The sequence below is a fragment of the Ahaetulla prasina genome, chromosome 4 (genome assembly GCF_028640845.1).
Source record: "Ahaetulla prasina isolate Xishuangbanna chromosome 4, ASM2864084v1, whole genome shotgun sequence".
In the NCBI taxonomy this organism is placed as follows: Eukaryota; Metazoa; Chordata; class Lepidosauria; order Squamata; family Colubridae; genus Ahaetulla; species Ahaetulla prasina.
Window position 1 is genome coordinate 17,495,258 of NC_080542.1, and position 26,072 is coordinate 17,521,329.

The window sequence follows — 26,072 nt, forward strand, 5'->3', positions numbered from 1 at the left end:
TCTCTGTGTGTCTAGCTTTGCACACAGATATATTTTGTAATTATATATAAATGTATACTCCCACATATATATAAATGTGTATGTATATACAGGTAGTCCTCAACGTACGACCCCAATTGAGCCCAAAATTGCTAAGTGAGAAATTTGTTAAGTGAGCTTTGCTCCATTTTATGACTTTTCTCATTACCTTTGTTAAGTGAATCACTCCAGTTCTTAAATTAGTAAGTGAACCTGGTTTCCCCATGGACTTTGCTTATTAGAAGGTCACATAACTCCAGGACATTGCAACCGTCATAAATGTGAATCAATTGTCAGGCATTTGAATGTAAATCAACTGACCACAGGGATGCTGCAATGGTCATAAGTGTGAAAAATGGTCATAAATCACTTTTTTCAGTGCCATTTTAACTTTGAATGGTCACTAAATGAACTTTTGTAAGTTGAGGTCTACTTGTGTGTGTGTGTGTATATGTATAAGTATGTATATAAATATATATGTATACATATACTGTATGTGTGTGTAAGCATATATATATATATATGTATGTATGTATGTATATGTATACACATACACATACATGCATAAACATTTTATCATTATATAAAATGTTTATTGTATATACAGATATCTATCATGAATGATATATCTACAGTTCACCAGGCTTTATCTGTTCCTTAGCAATTGTGAGATAGCACATTTAGGAAATAATCTTTTCCTTCAATCTCATCATTGGTTCTCATGGGCAAACCCTCAATCCATGTAAAAAGGTTATTTCCTGATGTAATGGAATGTGTGAATGGCCTTGGGGGGATGAGGGAAAGCAGGAAATTAAAATTAGAGAACAGGGGTAGGTGTCCCCAAGATATTAATGGTCACAGGAAGACACTTAGAAGAACCCCTTCCTAATTAACCAGGTGTATCCCAGCGGTGGTGGACTTCAGCTGGTTCACACTGGTTCAAGTGAACCGGTTGTTAAATTATCCCTGCTCCGTTATCAAAATTGATCCTGGGCGCTGTGCTGCAATGGAGAAACAGGCAACGGAGTGGCTGGCGCGAGGGAAGAAGGCCCTATCCCCCTTCCATTGTGTCGGCCACCCTATTTATCATTTCTTCATTGCAGAGCAGCACCCAGGATCCACTTTGATAGCCGGGGATGGGGGGACCATCACCAGTTCACCCAGGGTCAGGTTGGCTGTCAGCGGGAGGCTTGTCCCACATGTGCGGTGGAGCTGGAGGTTGGGGATGGGCCACATCTCCCACGGCAACCAACCTGACCCTGGGTGAACCGATTGTTAAATTATTTGAATCCCACCACTGTGTTCCCAATAGAAAACAGGGCTCTTCTTTCAAGACAGGATGTTATTTCTGGCAGTGTGGTTGTGCCACCATGTTGTGCAGCTGGTCTCTGGACTTTATTTTCCCCCTCCTTGCTCTGCAGGGCTGACCCTCCTCATCCCCTATCTTCTGACTCGTCGGAAACGCTGGAGCCAGTGCAAAGTCCGAGTCTTCATCAGTGGGCAGATCTCTAATGCCGAGGAACACAGAGAAGAGTAAGGGAGAAAGGGCAGGGATGATGGGGAGATTAAAATCCAAAGCTAAGCAGTTCCAGGAAGGGGCTGCCGATGTTTCTTTGGCAGCTAACCAGAGTTTGCTCAGGAAGATCATAAATGCGAGAGAGACACTGTGTCCTGAAAGATAGCATTTACACTTTGTCTTTAGTTTGTCCCCAAAGTCTGCGGTGAAGTGCTTTGAAAGGCTTGCCCTATTCTCTTTGTTTCTGGCCTCTTCAATCATGGATGTGCCAGCTAGAGCCTGTATTTTATTGATATCGATTGATTTGATTTGATTTGATTTGAATTCTATAGCCGCCTGCCATTGGGCAGCTCACAATTCAAAAACGTATTATTACAATTGAAATCTTAACGAGCCATTTAAGCCATGGTGGCGCAGAATTAGAATGCAATAATGCTAGCTACTTCTGCTGACTGCTCACTGCAAGCAGTTTGATTCTCACCGGCTCAAGGTTGACTCAGCCTTCCATCCTTCTAAGGTCGGTAAAATGGGGACGCAGATTGTTGGGGGCAATAGGCTGACTCTGAAAGCCGCTTAGAGAGGGCTGTAAAAGCACTGTGAAGCGGTTTATAAGTCTAAGTGCTATTGCTAAGTGCTATTTTATTTTATATTTATATTTAATTTATATTTAGATAGATAGCTAGACAGACATATTTATTTATAATATATTTATTATTATTATTATTATTATTATTATTATTATTATTATTATTATTATTATTATTATATTTAATAATAGACATATATTTAGCTAGATAGACAGACAGACCTAATAGATAGGTAGAGACTCTAGAAAGAGTGTAGAGAAGAGCAGCAAAGATGATTAGAGGACTGGAGGTTAAAACATATAAAGAACAGTTGCTGGAATTGGGTATGTCTAGTTTAATGAACAGAAGGACTAGGGGAGATATAATAGCAGTGTTCCAATATCTCAGGGGTTGCCACAAAGAAGAGAGAGTCATACTATTCTCCAAAGCACCTGAGGGCAGGAAAAAGAAGCAATGGGTGGAAACTAATCAAGGAGAGAAGCAACCTAGAATTAAGAAGAAATTTCCTGATAGTTAGAACAGTTAATCAGGGGAACAACTTGCCTCCAGAAGTCGTGAATGCTCCAACGTTGGAAGTTTTTTAAAGAAAAGATTTGACAATCATTTGTCTGAAATGGTATATGGTTTCCTGCCTGAGCAGGAGGTTGGACTAGATGATCTCCAAGTCCCTTCCAAAGAAAGCACAACAAAGTATGTTCTTCCTACATCAATTCACAAAGCTGAGACTGCCCAATAACTGCTACTACAGCTCTACAGAGGAATTATTGTTGTTTGCACTTTTGTATGTACACTGAGATCTTATGCAACAGAGACAAATTCCTTGTGTGTCCTATTCTGTTCTACTCTGCTCTACTTTGCTCTGCTCTACTCCTCTACTCCACTCTACTCCACTCCACTCCATTTCATATTAAAACAATAAAAACCATTAAAACACCAAAGAACATTAAAATGTCTAATTTTGAATAGATATATAAAGCAAGTATCTGGCCTGTCAACAATATAACCAGGAGATTAAAAGATTTTTCTTGTCTAACTCTTTCTGCTCCACAGGATCCGGTTTCTGTTGGACAAATTCCGTCTAGGCTTCAGTGAGGTTGTGGTGCTACCTGAAATAATGTGGAAACCTGAGGAGAACAGGTAAATATCCTGCGATTTGTCCTCAGTTATTGTTCCTGAGCCTTGGATGAGCCAATATTGTTATCACCTTTAAAACGCTCCATGGCCTAGGGCCGGGATATTTACGGGAACGCCTACTGCCACCATTAGCCTCTCACCGACCAGTGCGCTCTCACAGAGAGGGCCTCCTCCGGATACCGTCAGCTAAACAATGTCGGCTGGCGACCTCCAGGGGGAGGGCCTTCTCTGGGGGGGGCCCTACCCTCTGGAACGAGCTCCCTCTGGGGCGTCGTCAACTCCCCGATCTCAGGTCCTTCCGCCGCGAGCTGAAGACGTTGCTGTTTCGAAGAGCAGGACTAGCTTGAACGTAGTTATATATTGGGGTTTTTAAATCAGGGGTTTAAATGGGGTTTTAAATTTGTATTTAAAAGTTTTAAGGCATCAACTGAATTTAATTGTCTATTCTTTTTGCTGTTTTATATGTATTATATGTTTTCTGTTGTTTTATTGGCTGTGAACCGCCCTGAGTCCTTCGGGAGATGGGCGGTATACAAATATAATAAATAAATAAATAAATAAATAAATAAATATAGATAGTCCTCAACTTACGATCACAATTGAGCCCAAAATTTCTGTTGCTAAGCAAGACAATTGAGTTTTGCCCCATTTTATGACAGCTGCCCGAGTTGTTAAGTGTATCGCTGCAGTTGGTAAGTCAGTAACACAGTTGTTAAGTGAATCGGGATTCCCCAATGATTTTTGTCAGAAGGTCTCAAAAGGGTATCACATGACCCCAGGACACTGCAACCGTCATAAATGTGAACCAGTTGCCATGTGTCTGAATCTTGGTCAACTGACTCTAGGGCTGCAGCAGCAGTTGTGTGAAAACGATCGTAAGTTACTTTTTTCAGTGCTATTGTAACCTTGAACAGTCACTAAACGAATGGTTGTAAGTCAAGGACTACGTGTAAAAGAAAAAGAAAGGAAAGAGAAAAAGCTAAAAGTGTAAAAAAACGTTTAAAAAATAGTAACCTCTTCACAAATCTCTTTTTTCGAAAAGGGCACAGTCGGGCATGTGTTTGAAGCCCATGACAGTTAATCCTTGACTGAAAACCATTCACTTGGTGACCTTTCAAAAAAAGTATCTTGTGACTGTTTTTCACTTACATCTGTTGCGGCATCCTCAGGGTCACGTGATCAAAATTTGGCCACTTGGCAGCTGGTATGTATTTATGATGGTTGCGGTGTCTCGGATCATGTGATCACTTTTTTGCGACCACCTGACAAGCGAAATCAAGGGGAAAGCAATATTCACTTCACAACCATGTTCATAGCAACTACATGTTTCATTTAACACCTGTGGCAAGGAAAATCCTCATATTTATTTATTTATTTATTTATTTATTATTCAAATTTGTATACCGCCCTATCTCCCAAAGGACTCAGGGCGGTTCACAGGCATATAAATATATGGGCCAAAACCCACTTAACAACCATCTTGCTTAGCAGTGGAAAGTTTGAGAACAATTGTGGTCGTAAGCCAAGGACCATCTGCATTGTTTTTTGAGGGATGTGTGATGATTGTCCTTTGTTGTCTGATGACCCCATTCAGGGGTCGTATTCACTTACTTTCGTTACCGGTTCGCAAAAACGGGACGTGGACGTCTCGGACGTGAATGCCTCCTGCAGCTGCTGCTACCAGTTTGCCCGAACCGGATAGAACCAGCTGAATACCACCATTGCCCCTGTTCCCTAAACAGGGAGGCTCCTTTCCTTCAAATTTTCTGTTATTCCCTTCCTTGCTTTTCATACAACTTCTCGTCTTTCCTTCCCCGTGACAGTTGCAAAGAATTTGAGGACCTGATAGCTCCATATCGGCTGAACGAGGGCCAAAAAGATGCTGAAACCATAGAAGCAATGAAGAAGGAGATGCCATGGAAAATCACCAGTGAAGACCTGAGAATCTACAAGAAAAAGGTAAGAATGACCGGGCTTCTTGAGGTCAAAGAGACAAGTGAAGAGAATGTTTCAATGAAGATTTTTAAACGAAGAAAAGGTTCTTTTTTTCATCCTACCTATCATGCAACTGAATTTAAAAAAAAAAGTATCATTGCTGAATGTGAAAATGGATGATCTCTAACAGTTTGTTGACTGACTTTGGAAAGGTGCCCTGATTTGATTAAGACAGATTTTCTCAATGTTGCTTCTAAGTTAAAAAACTATTTTCCAAGATATATATAAAACCTGCAAAAGGCATCTAGCACAGGAGAAGGGCACAGTTCTTCTAATATAGCAAAGTTGAATGACTCCCCCCCCCCAATATATTTTCAATAGAATTTTTCCAGGGGAAGACTAAAAAAAAAAAGGCTTGTGCAGGAAAAATCAGTTTGAAACAAAACAGATCTCAAACACACACATATATTCACACACACTCCAAGTCAGGAAGTCATTTTATCATTCTGATGATATGCTTTTCTCCAGAAGTTGTGGAAGGGTTTTAAGAAGAGATTGGAAAGCTATTTGTCTGGAATTGTATAGATCCCCTGTTCGAGCAGAAGGTAGGACTAGAAGTCCTGCAAGCTCTATTATTCTATTATTTGTAACCTAAAAGTTTTGCAAGACAGAATAAAAAGAGGCTGCCATTATTAATAACTTACTTTTACTTTTATAAAGATGGATCCAGCAGATATCCGTGGAGTTCAGCATTTTATGTATCATGTTAAGCTTCCCCTGGGAAGCTAAGGAATCAGGAGAATTCACTACTGGCTGTTTTTGTGGGTTTTCTTAATTATAAATTCGCTTCTCTGCAAATGTCTGTGGAGATTCTCAATCATCCAGATCAGGGGTCTCCAACCTTGGCAACTTTAAGACTTGTGGACTTCAACTCCCAGAATTCCTCAGCCAGCAAAGCTGGGAGTTGAAGGAGACCCCTGATCTAGCCAAGTCATAGTTGTCCCAAAGGTGCTTTTTTAAAAGACATCTGGACTGGTTTCGGGGTTTTTTCCCCCTGAGGAAGAAAAAGTCCACATTTTAGATCGAGAGGCCCTTTGGTTTGAAAGAGGGGAGAAAGAGGTAATTTATGTTGACATTGAGCAGTCCTCTCTCAACAAAAGGGGAAGGATAGCAAACTTCCTGTCTACAACAGCAACCCTTAAAACAATTCCAAGAAAATTCCACCTCCATTTGCACTCAGGTGACCCCAAGGGGACAGATAATACCCACCCACCCAAGCAGGGGTGAAATGCTCCCGGTTCGGACCGGACCGGCCCATCTGGTAGCAATGGCGGCAGGTGGTTCGGAGAACCGGTAGCAAAAATCCCTGTCCACCCCCCCATGCCCAGCTGAGCCACACGATCGTCAGAACCTCTTTTTTTTTTTTTTTACTTTTAAAAGCATTTTTAACAACCTCTTCGCCTGAAGAGGTTGTAAAAAAATGCTTTTATAGGGTTAAAACAAGGCTCTGAGATCCCAGCTGAGGTGCCTGATAGTCAGAACCTTTTTTTCTTTTTTACTTTTAAAAGCATTTTTTAAAAGATAAAAAAGCTGAAGCCTGCTTGGCAAAAAATGGGGGGTTGGGGTTCGTTTGAGAGAGAGAGAGACAAAGGAAGGAAGGAAGGAAGGAAGGAAGGAAGGAAGGATTACAAACCTGGCACTAGACGCAGCTTCAGAGGATAATCCAGGGCTGGAAGAGACCTGGAGGTCATCTAGTCCAACCCTACTCCAGCAGGACATTGTTAGTGAGTTTCTGTCTTTTAATCCCCCAGTCACATAGCCACGCCCACCCAGTCACAAGACTCCCCCACCAAGCCAAGACTCCCCCACCAAGCCATGCCCACAGAACCAGTAGGAAAGAAATTTAGATTTCATCACTGCTCCAAGCAGTCCCAAGAGCTCTCAGGGAGAGTACTAATGACCAGATGACGGCAAAGAAATATGATCCTTCCAACTCCCCCATCCTGTCCGAACTAATCCTTCCAAAGCCCCCATTATCCTGCCAGAATCAATGAGAAGCATAAACAAGTCTAGCAAGAGAAATAAAAGATCCCTTAAGTGAGCCTCAGTTCTTGGTGATTTCCTAGGGTGCTTATTTCCTCTTCCCCTTTTAATTTATGTCCCTGTGATCTCCTTGTGGCCTTCCACCCACATGTTACAAATCTCTTCTCCCCCCCCCCCCACATCCCTCCAAGGTCAGCCAAGGTCAGCTAACACTTCCACTGGAGCTGGGATTAGAGGGTTCAAGGGATGGGAAAGGGAAGAAGCAAAAAAAAACAAAAACCCACTAAAAACTTATTTTTTTTTCCTCCTCCCTGATGTCGTCTGTCTAGTCTGAACAGCACATGCGTCTTCACGAGGTTCTACAAGATTACTCCCGCAATGCAGCCCTCATTGTCATGTGAGTTGCGTCTTCTTTCTCAAAGTGGCCAGCATCCCTAATGGTTGTAGCGTTCTTACCTGAGGCCACAGTGCGCCCTTCCTTTGGGAACTAAAGGAACTTTGTGCTAGTGGATAGGTCACAAGACTGCAGTTATGAAAGCATTGCCTTGCTGATCCCTATTGATTTGCCAAGTGCACGAGGGAGCACGGTTTGATTTGAGTGCCAGCATGGTTTAGTATTAAGGTACTGGTCTACGAGCAAAGAGATTTATGTTCTAATCCTGTGATGGCGAACCAATGGTACATGTGCCACAGGTGGCACGTGTAGCCATCTTGGTGGGCATGTGATCTCAGCTCTGGTGCGCACATGTGCGCTGGCCAGCTGATTTTCAGGCCTTCGGGAAGTAGGGAAACAGGCTGTTTCCTGCCTCCGGAGGGCCTCGGCAGGGAGTGGGAAAGAGCCGTTTTTCTTGCCAGCCTCCAGAGCCTTTTTAGGAGCTTGGGGAGGGTGAAAACAGCCTCCCCCACCCCTGGTGGCTCTCTAGAGACCAGAAACGGCCCGTTTGCCAACTTCTGGTGGGACTGGAAGGCCCGTTTTTTGCTCTTCCCAGCCTCCAGAGCCTTTCTAGGAGCTTGGGGAGGGCGAGTTGGCCCGTTTGCCAACTTCCCTAACCCCCCTCCGTGCCCTGCTCCTGGCACACGATGGCAAAAAGGTTAGCCATCACTGTTCTAATCTATCTTCAGACCCAGAAGCATCCTGAGGGGCTTTGGGCCAGTTCCTAACTTTCGTCCTACCTTACAGGGTTGTGGTGGGGGAAAGTTGAGGAAGGAATACAAGTTGCATTGGCATAAGCTCCTGAATGAAAGACAGGAGATGCATGTATATGTTTGGCTACAAGACCACCTGCATTCCAATTTTATTACACACAAGAATATTGGATGGAAAGTTCACGACTCAGAAAATTCAGCTTTCTGAGGATATACTTTTAATCCCTGTGGCTATCCTCCACAAGGATGGGAACAGGAAATCTCCAGAGCTCATTGTATGTCACTAATAGTTCCAAAGTACAGTGTTTCGGGTCTTAGTGTCCTATTCTTTTTTTGTTTTGCTAGACAAATAAAACTCGTTAGGCAGGAAAAAATAAATTACATGCCTAGCTATGCAATCAGACCTGATTAACTTTTAAAAAATTTTTATCCTGCCTTTATTATTTCTATAAATAATACTATGTTTCCCCAAAAATAAGATTATATCCTATATTAATTTTCGCTCCAAAAGATGCCTTAGGGCTTATTTTCTGGTTAGGTCTTATTTTGGGGGAAATACGATACTAAATGTACCCATCTGGATGACAGTCTTAATTGGGGCTTATTTTGGGGGGCAGGGCTTATATTACGAGCATCCTGAAAAATCATGCTAGGACCTATTTTCCGGTTGGGTCTCATTTTTGGGGAAACAGGGTAGAAGGCAACAAATATATATCTTCCTCCTCCTATTCCTCCCCCCCAACAACAATCTTGTGAGGTGGCTTGGCTGAGAGAGAAAGGGAGGGACTGGCCCAAGGTCAGCCACTAGCTTTCATGGCTAAGGTGGGATTAGAACTCGCTGTCTTCTGGTTTCTAGCCTGATACCTTAACCACTAGACCAAATTCATTTTAATTTTAATTTAGAAAGTTGTATACCTATTAAACAATTCCTCCTGAACATATACCTTCACCTGCTAGAAAAATAAATAATCACCCCTCCCCTCTAAAAAAAATTGACAGCAGATTTGGGGAAAATAAGCAAAATATTTTGTTTTTATTTATTTGCATCTTGCCGTTATTACTTTTTACAAATAACTAAAGGCAGTGAATATATCCAACACATCTTCCTCCTCCTATTTTCCCCATAACAACATGCCTGTGAGGTAAGTTGGGCTGAGAGAGAGTGACTGGCTCAAGGTCACCCAGCCAACTTTCATGCCTAAGGCAGGACAAGAACTCATGGTCTCCAGCTTTTTAGCCTGGTCCTAGACAAAACTAGCTCTTTTTTACTGTAGAAAAACAAAATCCACAGAGCTAATTTTTAAAAAAATAGGCTGTACCAAACACTGCTCAACCCCCAGTGTTGCGTCTATCAGTAGCAAACATTATAGATCATAAAACAGGTTGTTAAGCAGTAAGCAGTCCAGAATGAAACTATAATTAATAACCAGCCCACTCAAAAGAATTTATTAAATACTAATTAAAGCTCAGATGAGGAAAGCAAACAATCATTTGGAATTCAGTAGTTACAATGAAAATAGTCTACAGGCCACCTCAAAAGTTCTCCTTGACTGTTTTCCCACCAAATGAAAAAGGCAATTGTCCTTGAGTGGCAATTGTCCTTGAGTGGATAAGACAGTCTGTTATTAACAGCAGCTGCTTGCAATTACTGCAGGTTCAAGTCCCACCAGGCCCAAGGTTGACTCAGCCTTCCATCGTTTATAAGGCAGGTAAAATGAGGACCCAGATTGTTGGGGGCAATAAGTTGACTTTGTATATAAATATACAAATAGGATGAAGACTATTGCTTGACATAGTGTAAGCCACCCTGAGTCTTCGGCGAAGGGCGGGATATAAATGCAAATTTTAAAAAAATTGATTTAAAGATATCCTCAGGTTAATGAATCTTCAGCAATTAATGGTCTGAATTAAGTGGCTTTTTCTCTGAGCGGGGATAAAGCATTTCCAGTATTGTGTTGTGCAAAGATCCAACAATGACCCATACAAATGAAGAGTCTTAGAAGATGCTGTATCCAACATGGAAGGGTCCTTCTAAGTTATCATTTTTCTTGTGAGATTGTTGCTTGCTTGCTAGCAACATTTTTTAAAACAAATGGCCTTATATCAGAGCTTGTTCAAACACTGATTTAATGTAGGAGGCCAAGTTAATCAGGTAATGGCAGAAATTGTTTGCCCTGCCTTTTTCAGGAAGGTCACGTCTATGCAATGTCCATCCTAGCCGTTGGGTACACACAGATTTTGTAATGTGGGGTCTCTTAGTTCATTACATCCCTAACTTCTTCTCTACCTTTCCTTAATTCTCCAGAAGCCTTCCGGTGGTACGTAAAGGAGCCTGCCCCAGCTCCCTCTACATGGCCTGGCTTGAGACAGTCTCCAAGGACTTACATCCACCAATTGTCTTCATCCGGGGCAATCAAGAGGATGCACTCACCCTCTACTGCCAATAGGGGGTTAGCAAGATCCCAAAGAAGCCTTGCGCAAACAGGCTATAAGGGGCTGCCTGTTATGCAGCAAGGGGGGGCAGAAGACTCCCAAGTCTGACAGTCCCCCCCACCATGGAAAGCAAACGGGCATTGCCATTGAGTGTGTCAGCATCACCAGGAGACTGCATCACCATCCACACACAACAAAGGGATTTTGCTGAGTTTTTTTTCAAAATCCCTGCTTGTTGTTGAATTTGAACGCAGAGGACCGATTCTGAATGTGTTGTGTCTCCATACTCTGTAAATAATGATACTTTTTTTTTTGAATATTGTTATTTAATAACCCTGGTGTGTCTCCTACTTTGTTCTTCTTAGCGCCGTACTTCCTCCTCCGCTTATGGGGTTCCTTTTCTAGCAAAGCTCCACATGCTGCAAACCTTAGTGGGTGCAACTCTCGAGTGACAAAGGCAAGAAGACAGAGTTGAGCCTTTAAGGCAGGGGTGGACAACTATGGCCCCTTTGTAACCTATGGACTTCAACTCCCAGCATTTCTAAGTCACCCGTGTCCCAAAGATACTTTTTCCAAGAGGCAAGTGGATTTTCTGGATTTTCTTTTGAAGGCGTTTCGCTTCTCATCCAAGAAGCTTCTTCAACTCTGACTGGATGGAGGGGAATGGAAGGATTTATACTCCTTACAGACAGCTGGTCTGTTGTGTCTTGCCCGCCCTCAGAGCAGCCGGGGCCTTCTTATCTGCTCCCGAACACGGAGGAATGTATGCCTCCCGGCCCCAGTCCTGGCTCCATGCCCAGACAAACTACAGAAGAAGGAGCACCTCCCAGCCCCAGCCCTGACTCCATGCCCAGGCAAACGGAGCAGCTGGACCCCTCCCCCTCCTCCACAGCATGTGAGCCTGAGGAGGGTTTATTACCAACAGCTGATTGGAGTGATCCTCGCATCAGAAGATTGGATAGGCGGAGGCAACAGAAGGAAGGGAGGGGCAGGCCTTAATGAGTGCTGAGTCATGGAGCCACACCCCATGGCCTATATAAAGGATCTGCTTTCTGGCAGTCTCTGAGTCAGGCAAAAGTCGAACTGATCTTGCTGAAGTCACTTACTGGTGTCCTGCCTGCTCTGAGGACTTTGCCAGGACTTTGGCAGAGCTGCAGAGGCAAGCTTGATTCGGATTTCCCTGACCCGGCCGTCAGCGGAGGAGTGGGACACGACATGGTCATTTGTACTGCAAAGGAGTATAAATCCTTCCATTTCTCTCCATCCAGTCAGAGTTGAAGAAACTTCTTGGATAGGAAGCGAAACATCTTCAAAAGAAAAACCAGAAAGTCTTATTGGTCTCTTGAAAAAGCATCTTTGGGACAACCATGACCTGGATGACTGAGAATCTCCATAGACGTTGTCGGCCGTGCTGGATCAGGAATTCTGGGAGTTGAAGTCCGCAGGTCGTAAAGGGCCATAGTTACCCAACGCCTACTTTAAGGGCAGCATGTAGCTCATTTGCAGATTCCCAAATAGGTTCAAGTTTCAGATCATTTTGAGGGGTCCTAGAGACAGAGCTTTTCAGCTGCTTCGGCATCCATTGCACCCCTTAAAAATGACTGAAATCTTGCTAAAAAGGGACACCCACTTTGCCTCTTAACCCTTTGCTTCCTGGTAAATTAAAAGAAACCCAAATATTTCAGCGTCACCAGTCAGTTGAGCTCATGACCTATATAATTATGGCTGAGATGGAAGGTTCTGTCCACACCGGAAGACAAGGTGGCTTTTGCAGGGGGAAAGAAAATTGAAATCAGCAGATATGAAGACTCACAAGCAAAAACTAGTGAACTGCCTCAGCTCCTGGATGTGCTGTGTTGCTCAAAAGTGCCCACTTTTCTTCTCAATAGACCCAGCATAGACACACTGTAGAGCCCTTCCTACAAAATCAAATCATTTATTTTGGGCCAAAAAAGTGATTGTGTATGTTGTTGTTTTTTTTAAAAAAAGTGTATCTCTTGAGCCTTCCACTTGCCTTCACTTCATGGCTTCCAAACCGGAGAAGATTTTCAGGCAAAGGGAAACCCTTAGTCTCGCCACGTTACCTCCACTTCGTCTGTACGATACCTGGAAAGAATGAAAGAACGCAACTCATTGGGTTTGAGAGGGCATCCATTCCTCTGAGGATGCAATTTACCTCAAAGCTCATATCAAATGTAGCTTTAACAGGCCTTTAAAAATGGAGGGGATGGGAAGAAGTACAAAGCTACACCCATAATCAGGCTGATTTGCCACCAAATCTGGACTCCCAAGCTGTTAATTGCAAAAATGTAGGGAGCTGTTTGTTTCTAGAGTCATTGCATTTTCTGGATCTGTACAGGTAGTCCTCGACTTATAACAGTTCATTTAGTAACTCTTTGAAGTTATGGCACTGAAAAAAATGGCCATTTTTCACATTTATGACCATTGCAGCATTCCTGTAGTCATATAATTTACATTCAGATGCTTGACAGTGGTTCATATTTATGACGGTTGCAAAGTCCCTGGGTCACATGATCCTGTTTTACAACCTCTGACAGGCAAACTCAATGGGAAAGCTGGATTCACTTAACAACCGTTTTACTAATTCAACAACTGCAGTGATTCACTTAACAGATGGGGCAAGAAAAGTCTGTAAAATAGGACAAAACTCGCTGAACAAATTTCTCATTTAGCAATGTAAATTCTGGGTTCAATTGTGGCCATAACTCAAGGACTACCTCTATTTAGAGGTGCACAATGGCAGGAAGTTTAAAAAGATGGGAGTTCCAAAGACCGAATAAAGCCGCAGCTTCAAAGGTTTCTGATTTCACAAAGAACTAAATAAATTAAATGCCTCAGTTCTTATGTGCCCCATTTCACCTTAAGTTCACAATTCTTTCCCCCTGTTTTGCAAACAAGGACAATCACCTTTGCGTAATCCATGAATCTTCAAGCGCTGTGATTTGGCCGGACCGAAACATTTCCCAACCAGCTTGTGCGATCATGGCACCGTTGTCAATGCAGAACCTGGGTACAAAACGGTCATGAGGAATCGGAGAATATTTAAAAAAGGACAGCCTTTCTGAGCGCGGCCTCTCTTTTGTTCTCTTGCAAAGGCTTTAGACTCAAAGAAGCTCCGCAACAGCATGGTGCGATTGTTATCACTTTCCAAATTTGCTACTTGCAGCTTAGTTGAGTCTAGGAGACACTCGGGCAAATAACTGGATTCAAACAACTCTGGTTTTGTTAGGCTGCTTATATCCTGCAAGTTATAACAGAATTGAAAGGGACATTGCAGGTGTTCCAGTGGTGGGATTCTGCCAGTTCTACCCGGTTCAGGCAAACTGGTAGCTGGGGCTGCAGGAGGCTCCGCCCACCCGCCTGGACATCATCATGTCTTTTTTTTATGCTCTGCGCATGCATAGAAGGTGGTTGCTCACATTTGCGACCCAGTAGTTAAAATAATACCTCCCCTGGCTGCAGGCCCTGGTCAAGTCAATTCCTGGGCCAGCCGGGCCAGCCTTCCTGCTACCACGGAAAGCCCCAGTCGAGTGCTGACTGCTGGGCCAGCCTAGGCTGCCGCCGCTGCACAGGCAATGGGTGCATAGCCAGCATGAAGAACAAGATGGGACTTCTAGTGGCTACGCACCCCACTGCCTGCTGGTGCCGGTGCTGATGCAGCTCGTGGCCAGACCCGGCCAGGACGGCCTGCTGATGAGGTCCAGGCTGGCGCTATCCTGATGTGTCCTGCCATTCTCCTGACCCGTCACCACCATCAGTGCCCTGTTCTTCGGGCCAGCCGAAGCTGCTCGGATGGCAGCTGCCACAGGCAGCTACTTAAAGGCAGCTTCCAAGGCAGGAAAACTTCGGGCAAGTGGTCTTCTTCTCAGCCTGAAACACACAGAGAACATGCACACATCTCACAGTGCCAGGACACGTGGGCACGCACCGTCTCCCAAGATCCCGGTACCATGAGGTATGTGTGCCTGTTTGTTTGAGGCCGAGAAGGAGGAGAAGGAGAAGAAGACTTGGCTGAACTTCTCTGCCTCTTTCTCTTCCAACACTGCCAGGCAGGTAAGCAACCTACTGACCAGTGGGCCAAGTGTCCTCACAGCGGGGCCATGCTAGTTTCAGGCCAGCACTGTCCCGACATGTCCCGCCACAACCGCAGCTGCAGCCTTGTTCGCTGTTGGAATTGCCAGTTCTGATGGTTGCAGCTCTGTGCCCCACTTCTCCCAGGTATGGCTAGCCCTAAACTGGGACTTGACAGCATGCTTTTCCTGGCCAATTTTCTTCCAGCGCTTGTGCAGGGAATCCCAGGAGCGGCAGCATATTGCATGCTTTTCACTCCAAGCAGCCCGGACTGGAAAACACATGGTTGGGGAAGAGGAGCAATGCTTCTTAACAAGCTCAAAACTGAGTTCCAAGTCTGGGTTCCCCACCTGAGAGCTGGTACTCCGCCACACTCATCTCTGTTTCCCTCTATGACTGGTCTTGGAAAAAACCTGCCCTCACAATCGCATGTCTGCAGCCAGAGCTGGGCTTGCAACTCTCGTGCAGGGAACTCAGGCTTGGAGCAACAGTTTTGAGTTTGTTAAGGACCGCTCCTCCACCCCAGCCATGTGTTTTCCAGTCCGGGCTGCTTGGAGTGAAAAGCATGCAATATGCTGCCGCTCCTGGGATTCCCTGCACAAGGGCTGGAAAAAAATTGGCCAAGTTCCCCAATGCCTAAACCGGTGAGCGGGAAGAGAGATTTGCTGTCATGCTGGTGAGTACATATGGACTGAGTAGCCTGTTTGCTCCCCTCCTACTTCCCCATCCCAAACCAGCATGGCATGGAAAATGGAGCATTTCCATGCGCCCTTCTCTTTTTTCCCCCCCTAGCCTCCTTTTGCCAGTATTCGGCAGGCAGGCAATACTCTTTAGATGGGCTTTTATTTTGCCAGCCCAAGGGTGGGTGGGTGGGGAAGGTAAGAAATCACCTGTCTCTGCAGCATCGGTCATGTGACTGAGTGGGTGTGGCCAATGACGCCACTCACAGCAAGGTGCGCCCCACCTTGCTGTGAGTGATGTCAAGTTGGCCACGCCCACCCAGTCACATGACCACCTAACCACACCCACAGAACCGGTTGTTAAATTATCTGAATCCCACCACTGAGGTCTTCCAGTCCAACCCCATTCTCAAGCAGACCGTATACCATTCAGAGAAATGGCTGTCCAGTCTCTTCTTAAAAACCTCCAGTGATGAAGCTCCCATAACTTCTGAAAGCAAGCTGTTCCACTAGGTTTATTGTTCTAACTATCAAGAAATTTCTCTTCAGTTCTAGGCTGCATCTCTCCTTGATTAGTTCCCATCCATGGTTTCTTGTCTTGCCTTTTGGTGCTTTGGAAAATAGGATGACCCCTTCTTTTTTGTGACAGCCCCTCAAATATTGGAACACTGCTATCACGTCACACCTATTCCTTCTTTCCACTAGGCTAGCCATACCCAATTCCTGCAACCGTTCTTTGTATGTTTTAGGCTCCAGTCCCCTAATTATCTTTGTTGCTCTTCTCTGCAGTCTTTCCAGAGTCTCAATATCTTTTTTATAATGGGGAGGCCAAAACTGGAGGCAGTATTCCAAGTGCAGTCTGTGTAGGTGTGCTTGATGCTAATAAACACCGTTAGGCAAATGGTGACACCCAGCCCCTGATACAGGGGTATGAAAATTCGCGGCCAGGGGGTCATGTGCAGGCCATGCCCACCCCAGCTCCACGAAGGGGGAAAACATTGTGATAGGTCACGGTCCGCAACTTGACATGGCAAGTTTGACTCCTGTGCTCTAACAGATGCCTGGAAGCTAAGTCTAGGAGGATCTTTGGAAGAAAATGGAGAGTGGGAGGGTTCTCACCTTTCATCAGTTGCAAAGAGTTGAGCCCCTCTCTCTTTGCACATGATCCCCATCATCTCTTGAAGTCGCTCGTTACCTGCAAAGAAAGGAACAATCTCTCTGATTGGCAAAAAATAAAACCCAGTTGAAAGGCAACAAGCACTGCATCTAATAAGACCGATGTTTCTCCATCTTGACTATTTTAATATCTGTTGCTTCCTGTCCTTCAGAAGTTGTGGGAGCTTCATCACCGGAAGCTTTCAAGAAGAGACTAGACTGCCATCTGTCAGAAATGGTGTAGGGTCTCCTGCTTTGGCAAGGGGTTGGACTAGATCGGCAGTCACCAACTGGTGGTCCACATTAAAATTTTGGTGGTCTGCAGAAAAATTATTTGCATTTTTATATTGCAATAAATATTATTATTTTTGAAAAATTCATATTAGTGGTCCACGGGATTTAAAATTATGAATTTTGTGGTCCCTGTAGGTCCGAAAGGGTTGGCAACACCTGGACTAGATGACCTACAAGGTCCCTTCCAACTCTGTTATTCTGTTCTGTCCTCCCTTCAGGTGCTTTGGAGCAGGGGTCTCCAATCTTGGCAATTTTATGATTTATGGACTTCAAATCCCATGCACTGGTTGAGGAATTGTGGGAGTTGAAGTCAACAAGTCGTAAAGTTGCCAAGGTTGAGATCCCTGCTTTGGAGAAGACTCCCTCTTCTTTGTGGCAGGCCCTCAAATATTGGAGAGCTGCTACCATGTCACCCCAGTCCTTCTTTTCACTAGATTAGATATACCCAGTTCCTTCAACCATCCTTCATAAATTTTCTCCACCTTGACTATTTTAATCTTGTGGACACTGCAACCGTCATGGATATGAGCCAATTGCCAAGCATCCGAATTTTGATCACATGACTATGTTGCAACAGCCATGTGAAAAATGGGCATAAGTCGCCTTCTTCAGTGCTGTTGTAACTTCTAATGGTCCTCAAATGAATGGTTATAAATTGAGTGACTATGTATTTCTCAAAAGTGCATATAATCAAGGCCATGGTTTTCCCAATTGCAATGTATGGCTGTGAAAGTTGGACCATAAGAAAGGCTGAGTGCCAAAGAATTGAGGCCTTTGAACTCTGGTGCTGGAGAAGACTCCTGAGAGTCCCTTGGACTGGTCGGTCCTAGAGGAGATCAACCCTGACTGCTCTTTAGAAGGCCAGATCCTGAAGATGAAACTCAAATACTTTGGCCACCTAATGAGAAGGAAGGACTCACTGGAGAAGAGCCTAATGCTGGGAAAGATTGAGGGCAAAAGAAGAATGGGACGGCAGAGAACAAGGTGGCTGGATGGAGTCACTGAAGCAGTCAGCGTGAGCTTAAATGGACTCCAGAGGATGGTAGAGGACAGGAAGCCTGGAGGAACGTTGTCCATGGGATCGCGATGGGTCGGACACGACTTCACAACTAACATGTATTTCTCAACTTCCCCATCTAGCCTCGAGGGACATTAGTTCTCCCCAGCATCCATCCGAATCACCTACAGCCAACGCCGCCCACAATTAATGCCTCGCTGGAGCCCGTGTGCGCCATGGCCCGTTCGGTGATCTCCACCAGCATTGCAAAGAGGGTTTCCTGATGGGGAAGGAGAAATTGTGGGATCAGTTCAGAGCTCTCTCTTCAATTTTCAATTATGGATGCCCATCCTCCTCTATCTACACATGCAATATAAATAAATCTTTACATTCTGATGTCAAAGAAGTAGATCTTTTCTAGAAACCTATGGGCCCCTTCCATCCTGGGGCCCAATCTGTCAGCCTACAAGGTTGACCAGACTAAGAAACCAGGGGTGAAATGCTTCTGGATCGGACCGGATCACGCAATCCGGTAGCAATCGTGCCCGGTGGTTCAGTGATCCGGTAGCGATGGTGGAGTGAAGCTCCGCCCACCCTCCCGGGTGTCATGCGCAGAAGGTTTTGCACATGCTCAGAAGGTCTGCACGCACATATGACGTGCGCACGCATGCACTTCTGAACCGGTAAGGAAGGTAAGTAGATTTTACCCCAGTAAAAAACGAATGCCTTGTAGAGCAGTACTACTAACAGCTAATAACAGAATGATTCTTTCTACCTTATTTGTATGAAACAAGCTTGTCCGAGCTGTTTTCTCAAGTTACTTTCTCGACCTTGGCTCAGCCCCCTCTTATCCAATCATTGCCTTGGTAGTGGCTTTTCCTTCTGTCCTTCTATCTGTGGTGAAATCCAATTTTTTTTATTACCGGTTCTGTGGGCTTGGTGGAGGTGGCAGGGGAAGGATACTGCAAAATCCACATTCCCTCCCCACTCCTGGGGGAAGGAGATTGCAAAATCTCCATTCCTACCCCACTCTGGGGCCAGCCAGAGGTGGTATTTGCCAGTTCTCCGTACTATTCAAATTTTCCGCTGCCGGTTCTCCGAACTGCTCAAAATTTTCGCTACCAGTTCTCCAGAACTTGTCAGAACCTGCTGGGTTTCACCCCTGCTTTCTATCCTCCCTCTAACATTGTTCTGGGGTTACGACAGCAACCAAGATTGCTGTCATCAAGTGATAAAGTGCATGCATCCTGGCTGAGGAATTCTGGAAGTCCACAAACCTTAAGAGATGCCAAAGTTGGAGACCCCGCTCTACAAAATCTTTGATCCAGTTCTGAATTAGTTCCTTACCTGTAGAGAGAAGCAGAGGTCCTCTGGAGTGCATTCTCCTGCAGACAGCATTCTGTGAGCCACATCCTGCAAGAGAACAGCATGAATCCTTGGTATCTATTTAGATGGTCCTCATTTAGCAACCATGATTGGCCCAGAGGTGAAGAAGCTTCTTGGATGACAAGCAAAATGTCTTCAAAGAAAATCCAAATGCACCTTTGGGACAACCATGACCTGGATGATTGAGAATCTCCGTAGACATTCAACCATGATTGGGACCAGCAACTTGGCTATTAAGTGTACACTAAGTGAAACTGCAGCTGAAATAATCTTATTTCAGATTTTTTATTTGCTTGCATCTTTCAATTTATATTTTTTTTATTTGTTTCGTAGTACGATTTGATAGCTTATTAGTAACCATGTATACCAAAGACAAATTCCTTGTGTGTCCAATCACACTTGGCCAATAAAGAATTCAATTCAATTCAATTCAATTTTATTTTATTCTATTCTATTCTCTCCGCTCCTCTCCTCTCCTCTCCCCTCCCCTCCCCTCTCCACTCCTCTTCTATTCTATATTTCAACTTCAACTTCAATTTTCCTTTGCTTTGTGGACCTGCGAAGATCCTAAAAATGAGAATTGGTCATAAAGCTACCTTTTCATCACTGTTGTATGGATAGTCACTAAACAAGACTGTCATTAAACAAGGACTACCTGTACTGATGATATTAACCTGGTTTTTTGGGGGGAGGGTTTCCATTTTTCCATTTGGGTTTTTTTTCTAGCAATATTAATATTTGCTGACAAAATGTAATTTACTAGTATTTTGTTAACAAAATAAGGGAATGTCCCTCTTTTCAGAATAAGAACTGTATACGAGGGATATCTTTTTTGGAATCAGAACTGAGGAAATAGCAACAGCATTTAGACTTATATACTGCTTCACAGCCTTCTCTAAGCCATTTACAGAGTCAGCCTATTTCCCAAAACAATCTGTATCATTTTACTGACCTCGGAAGAATGGAAGGCTAAGTCAATCTTGAGCCAGTCTGGATCAAACTCCTCGCAGTCAGCAGAGTTAGCTTGCAATATGCATTCTAACCACTGCACCCCCATGGCTCTTAAAATAATTTGGGGGTGTTGAAAATGGTACAGAATGAAGGTTTTTGTCTTTAAGGGCCAGAGTGCTTCATTATACAGGAGGGTGGGGCATATTAGTTACAGGTTAATTAATTGTTTTATAAGAAGTAATGTTTATTTTGTTTAAAGAGTTGATAGGGCCGCCTAACTCAGATGGCGATCTTAGGCAGCTTGCCGTAACTGATGAAAATAATGAAAAGAAAGTAGAATTATGGTTTTTGTACACGCACCAAAAACGCCACAATGGGCAAATAAATAAATAAACATAATAGGTAGCCATGGAGAAAGAATAAACCAATGTGAACCGAAGTGGCACAGTGGTTAGAGTGCAGTACTGTAGGCTACTTCTGCTGACTGCCAGCTGCCTGCAATTCAGCAGTTCCAGTCTCACCAGGCTCAAGGATGACTCAGCCTTCAATCCTTCCAAGGTGGGTAAAATGAGGACCCAGATTGTTGGGGGCAATATGCTGACTCTGTAAACCGCTTAGAGAGGTTACCATAAAGCACTGTATAAAATGTTTTATATAAATCTGTGCTATTGCTATATTGTCGTTTAAAACTCTTTCCGGCTGCGCTCAGCTCCTAGCAAAAAACATGGACACATCCATGCATGGCAAAACAGGGATGTGTGCTTTCTTGCAGGATATGGTTTTTCAACTTTTTCCGAACGACTAATCATTTTCTGGTGGTGCTGCATCCAAAGGTTAACCTACCATATTTTTTGGTGTATAAGGCACACCAGAATATAAGACACACCTTAATTTTGGGAAAGGAAAACAAGAAAACAAGAATTCTGCCTAGCAGAGCCATACCGGTCTATTTGCCTTTTTTGGGGAGTGCACCGGTCTACTTGTTTGAAAATAGAGGCACCGGTCTACTCATTGCCTTTTCTGGGAGCACACCGGTCTACCTTCTTTGAAAATAAGAGGCACTGGTCTACTAGCCGCCTACAGCACTGATCAGCTGTAGTGTGACCCTTTGAAGCACCGCGGCAGATGCAAGACCATTTTCATGAGGACGCGTGGCTGTGCAACGCACAGAGGCCGACAACCTCTGAAGGCTGGAGGGCGGCAGGTGGGTGGGGCTACATTCGGTGTATAAGACACACCCAGATTTTCACCCTCTTTTTGGGAGTAAAAAGATGCGTCTTATATACCGAAAAATAAGGTACTTAGCAATTCTGAGTCCGAACTAAATTGGGCGGGAGTTGACTTTGTTGTGTTCTTAAAGGCAGCATTTAAAAAAAGAAAAGTTCCTAGCAAAAATTTAACACTAATGACAGCTTTTCCATATCATAACAAACATATTTACAAAAATTCTAATTCTATATATCTCTGTCTTAATTTTTGCTATGCTTTTTCTTTGTCTGTTTTTTCTTTTTGTTGTGCTTTTTGTATTCTGTGTTTTATATGTTGGAAATTCAATAAATATATTTTTTTAAGGAAAAGTTAAGTTCCTCCTCTCAATTTCCAGCTAGTTTGTGGGATTTGAATCCTACGTACCTCTATGTGGGACAGAATCCCAGAGAAGGACACGTCCATGCCTTTCACTGTATAGGGAAGCTCAACCAACTTTTGACCCCTGTAGAGGAAAAGAGGAAGCACTGAATCTCCTTCTCCTATATGGAGCTATAATTTAAGATACACTGTCTCCAGATCAGGGGCGTCCAACCTTGGTAACTTTAAGACTTGTGGAATTCTGGGTGTTGAAGTCCACAAGTCTTAAGGTTGCCAAGGTTGGAGACCCCTGTTCCAGAGCATTGTTTCTCAATCTTAGCAAACTTCAACTCCCAGAATTCCCCAGTCACCATGAACTCCACAGAGCTTAAAGTTGCTAAAGATGAGAAACATAGACCTGGAGAATCAAAATAGCCCTCACGCCACAAAGAAAAAACGAAAACAAAAACCAGAAACAGAAATGAACCAAATTTCTGAAGATAAGAGAAAGACCACTATCTACCCCTTTAAATGCCATCGGTCTGCAGGTTTACCTTTGCAGCATGCAGCAGAACAACCAGCAACTTTTGCTTGACTTAGTAAAATATATGATGATCATATATGGTTCACCGTTTGTTGAAAGCACAGAATTCAGAAGGTAAACTTAAGGTAAACTCACGAATGAAGGCAAACTTCTTTCTACAAACTCCTACAAAATGCAATCACAAAACTGCATCTCGCTTACTTTGGCCCTGTCGTGCGGGGGAAGTCCCTGGAGAAAACAATTCTGTTGCTTGGGGAGAGCTAGCAGTAAAGAGAAATCAGGCTTCTAAAGAACATGGCAGCTGGACACTATCAAAGCTGACACCAGCCAGATGTAATTATAAAGCAAAAAAGAAATTGAAATGAAGATGTATGTAAATAGAAAACCGGGGCTGCTCAAATACAATTTTAGATTGGATTGAATTGAAATGGAAACAACAAGGGAGTGGAAAAGGGGAGAGGAGTAGAGAGAGAAAAGGAGGGGAGTAGGGAGGTAAGGAGAGAGAAGAAAAGAAGAGAGGGAAAAGGAGAGAAAGAAGGAAAGGGAAAAAAGAGTAGGAGAGAGGGTTAGAAATGGAGGAAGAAGAGAAGAGTGGGGAAAGTAGAGAGGAAGTAGGAAAGGGAAGGAGAGGAGGAATGAGGAAAGTAGAAAGTGATAGAAAAAGGAAGAGAAGAGAGGAGAAAGAGGAAAGGTTGTGGTAAAATAAAGGAGAGAAAATGGTAAAACAGCAGGCCCGAACAATTAACAAATGCAAGTAAAAAGATAAGATGAATGAATAATGATTAATGACGGATAAGAGACTGTACATTTAAATATGTTGATAAAAAATAAAAATAATTTTTTTTTATAAAAAAAAAAAAAAAGCTGACACCAGCCAGAACATAAAACAACTCAGAGAAATAGTGGAAGACTGGAAGACGTGGAAAGACCTGGCTCATAGAATTTCCAAGAGTCAGGTGTGATTAAATGGATAATATCAACATAATCTACTAAACACACACATAGAAAAGAGATGGATCTTGCTAATTTTTTCCTATGACCTTTTGAGATCCTTGCTGGAGATTTTATGTATTTTTCAAAGTTACTTAACAAAGGAGATGGAATCCACATTTGGTACATATTAAATACATTTAACAGAACAAAGAAAATGATCGTGGGCGGGGTGGGGGGATTTTCCCCCTGTTATGACTTACTTCTTGGCCATCTGTTCAATGTTGTAGCCTGGACTGGGATCATTTGAGATCTAAGACAAGAAGTAAATAAAAGAATCAGATTTCCACAATACTAATAATACTTGACATGGGGTAGTCAACCTTTTTATACCTACCGGCCACTTTTGTATCTCTGTTAGTAGTAGAATTTTCTAACCGCCCAGCGGTTCCACAGTAATGCGCCGTGTATCATCGTCTGCGCATGCCTCTCGTGCATCGTGGATTGGGTTTTTTGGGGGGGCACCAGCTACCAGCTTTGCTTGTCTGTACAGCTGGGTGGTGTGGGGGGAAATGCGCGAGCTATTCTGGGACGAGGCTCTTTTGTTTGCGGTCGCACTATAGCGCCATTTAGTTTCATTTACATAACGCGAACTAAACTTATGCACGGGCAATACAAATAGTATATTTTCAAAAATTTAAATTGTCACAGGGAATTTTATGAAAACCTAATGAAAATGTTTTTAAATAATGCTATGACATTTTTTTAAAAAGTCAATTAAATTAAAAAAAAGGAAAGTGTTTCAGTATCGGAAAAAACCCCTACCGCCCACCATGAAAGCTGGAACGCCCACTAGTGGGCGGTAGGGACCAGGTTGACTACCACTGTACTTGGCAATCGTCAATAACCCTACTTTAGCAATCATCAATAGGAAAGACACAATGTCCATGGACAGTGGACATTGCAGTACCTGGAGACATCAGAAAAAAAGAGGGGGAAAAAGGAGAAAATAAGAAAAAGATATAAGGATCTGAAAACAGAAGTAGAGTGACTGTAGCAAAAGAAAGCAAAGATTGATTTTAAGTAAAAAACTATCTGTAACACTGTTTTGCCTGACACCTTCTTGTACATGAAATCACTTTTCCATATATCAGTGATGGCGAACCTTTTTGGCATCGCGTGTCAAAAGTCTGTGCGCACGAGCGCTGTAACACTCCCGCGTGCCAGCACCAATAATGCATGCACGCCCCCATTTGCGCATGTGCAAATGATCCCCCCATGCTCCCCTGCGTATGCACTCCACATTACGCATGCGCACCTGCCGAAAATGCCCCTTTTTCCAAGAGGGCTGGCGTATCTCTTACCGGAGGAAAACTAAGCACTGGCCCGTTACCTGGCGAGACAGCCATTCCGCGGCCAGCGCATGGTGCTGCTGAGATGTCAGGGCCGAGAGCGCTGCTGGGAAAGCACTGAACATGTGATTTTGCTGGGCTCCTTCCCACGAGGAGCTGCCCTTCCCTGGCTGATGGCTGCTTTCTCAGCCCCACCGGGGAAGCTATAAATGTTCACCTTGCCTGGGCTTCTCCCTGCTGGGAGCCGCAGGCTGAGCAGGTGCAGCTGGCGGGGCTTTGGCAGACCAGCAGCCGGTGAGCTCTGAATGCACGGCTTGCCTGGCTCCTTCCCCGCTGGGAACCGTCGTTTCCTGGCTCGGCACGGCACGGTACGGCACGGCACCCTCCCCCGACCCCCACCACTACACTGGCTGTGGTTGGGCCCGTCACCCGACCCCCGCCACACCCGCTGCTGCGCCATCGGCCAAGCCAATGCCGGGGAAGGAGCAGCAGGCATGGGAGCCAGGTGCCCAGCCAGCAAATACTGCCCTTGCGCCTGAGCCAGGCGATTGCTCCCCCTGCAGCCTGCGGCTCCCAGCAGAGGAGCCCAAGCAAGCCGCGTGTTTGGAGCTTCCCTTCTGGGGCTGAGAGCACTTCCGCTTTATGCCGCCGTCCCTTCTCTGGGGAAGAAGCGAGCTGCTGGAGGGGCAGGGAGCTGGTTGGGCATCTCCTCCGACCCGGCTGGCCTGCTGTCCATGATGCTGGCGACAGCGGCGGTTTGCTTTCCTGCCCCAAGTGTGGTGCACAAACTTTCCTTGATGCTTCCCAAACATTGGTGCAGGGCTGAGGACGGGGGAGGGGGGAGGCAGAGAGGGAGGAGCAAGCAGCCGCTATGCGTTGGGGTTCTGGGGAAAGGCGGCCAAAAGCTCCATGCAGAGGCCACCAATCACGAGCTCCAGGGGCGCCTGCTTCCAAGGGAACGTCTCGGTTACTTTGAAGCAAGTGGCTGGGAAGCTTCCAGATGGACGCTGCACTTGTAGTGGGGAGTGGCACCAGATACCCCCTTTTTCCTCTGGCTGACTCCGATACCAGCCCTGCCACCCCTCAGCCTCTTTCAGCTCCGGAGTTTGCCGCGAGTGAATGAGGCGAGAGCGCACACACCATCCATCTGCCTGTCTCGGCGAGGAAGCTCCCCGGCCACTTGTTTCAAAGTAGCCCTTGGAAGCAGGCACCCCCAGGGCTAGTGATTGGTAGCCTCTGCATGGAGCTTTCAGCTACCTCTCCGTAAAGCTTCCTTGCCGAAACAGTGTGCAGTCTCGCCTCATTTGCTCACT

General features: G+C 44.6%; 2 protein-coding genes across 10 annotated transcripts in view; one reads left to right on the forward strand and one right to left on the reverse strand.

Annotated features, from left to right (window-relative positions):
* LOC131197028 (solute carrier family 12 member 3-like) overlaps positions 1-11,098 on the forward strand; it is a 70,768-nt gene extending 59,670 nt beyond the window's left edge. For 4 of the 6 annotated variants that reach the window (XM_058180611.1, XM_058180613.1, XM_058180612.1 and 1 more), the window contains 5 exons: positions 1,440-1,551; positions 3,172-3,258; positions 5,079-5,214; positions 7,563-7,630; positions 10,685-11,096. In XM_058180611.1, the coding sequence (XP_058036594.1) occupies positions 1,440-1,551; positions 3,172-3,258; positions 5,079-5,214; positions 7,563-7,630; positions 10,685-10,826 (545 nt within the window). In that variant the 3' untranslated portion in view covers positions 10,827-11,096. Of the gene's footprint in view, positions 1-1,439; positions 1,552-3,171; positions 3,259-5,078; positions 5,215-7,562; positions 7,631-10,684 lie in introns of those variants that run through there. The other 2 variants (XM_058180614.1, XR_009154864.1) reach the window with 2 other exon arrangements.
* The window catches only part of OSGEP (O-sialoglycoprotein endopeptidase), a 52,058-nt gene that overhangs the window by 16,615 nt on the left and 9,371 nt on the right, over positions 1-26,072 (reverse strand). For 3 of the 4 annotated variants that reach the window (XR_009154865.1, XR_009154867.1, XR_009154866.1), the window contains exons 6-12: positions 23,671-23,720; positions 22,000-22,078; positions 19,378-19,443; positions 18,220-18,310; positions 16,704-16,779; positions 13,741-13,839; positions 12,827-12,918 (exon numbers count right to left, since the gene is read on the reverse strand). Coding sequence is in view for 1 of the 4 variants with exons in the window: in XM_058180618.1 (XP_058036601.1) it covers positions 12,879-12,918; positions 13,741-13,839; positions 16,704-16,779; positions 18,220-18,310; positions 19,378-19,443; positions 22,000-22,078; positions 23,671-23,720 (501 nt within the window). In the remaining 3 variants the exon portion in view is untranslated. Of the gene's footprint in view, positions 1-11,513; positions 12,919-13,740; positions 13,840-16,703; positions 16,780-18,219; positions 18,311-19,377; positions 19,444-21,999; positions 22,079-23,670; positions 23,721-26,072 lie in introns of those variants that run through there. The other variant, XM_058180618.1, reaches the window with a different exon arrangement.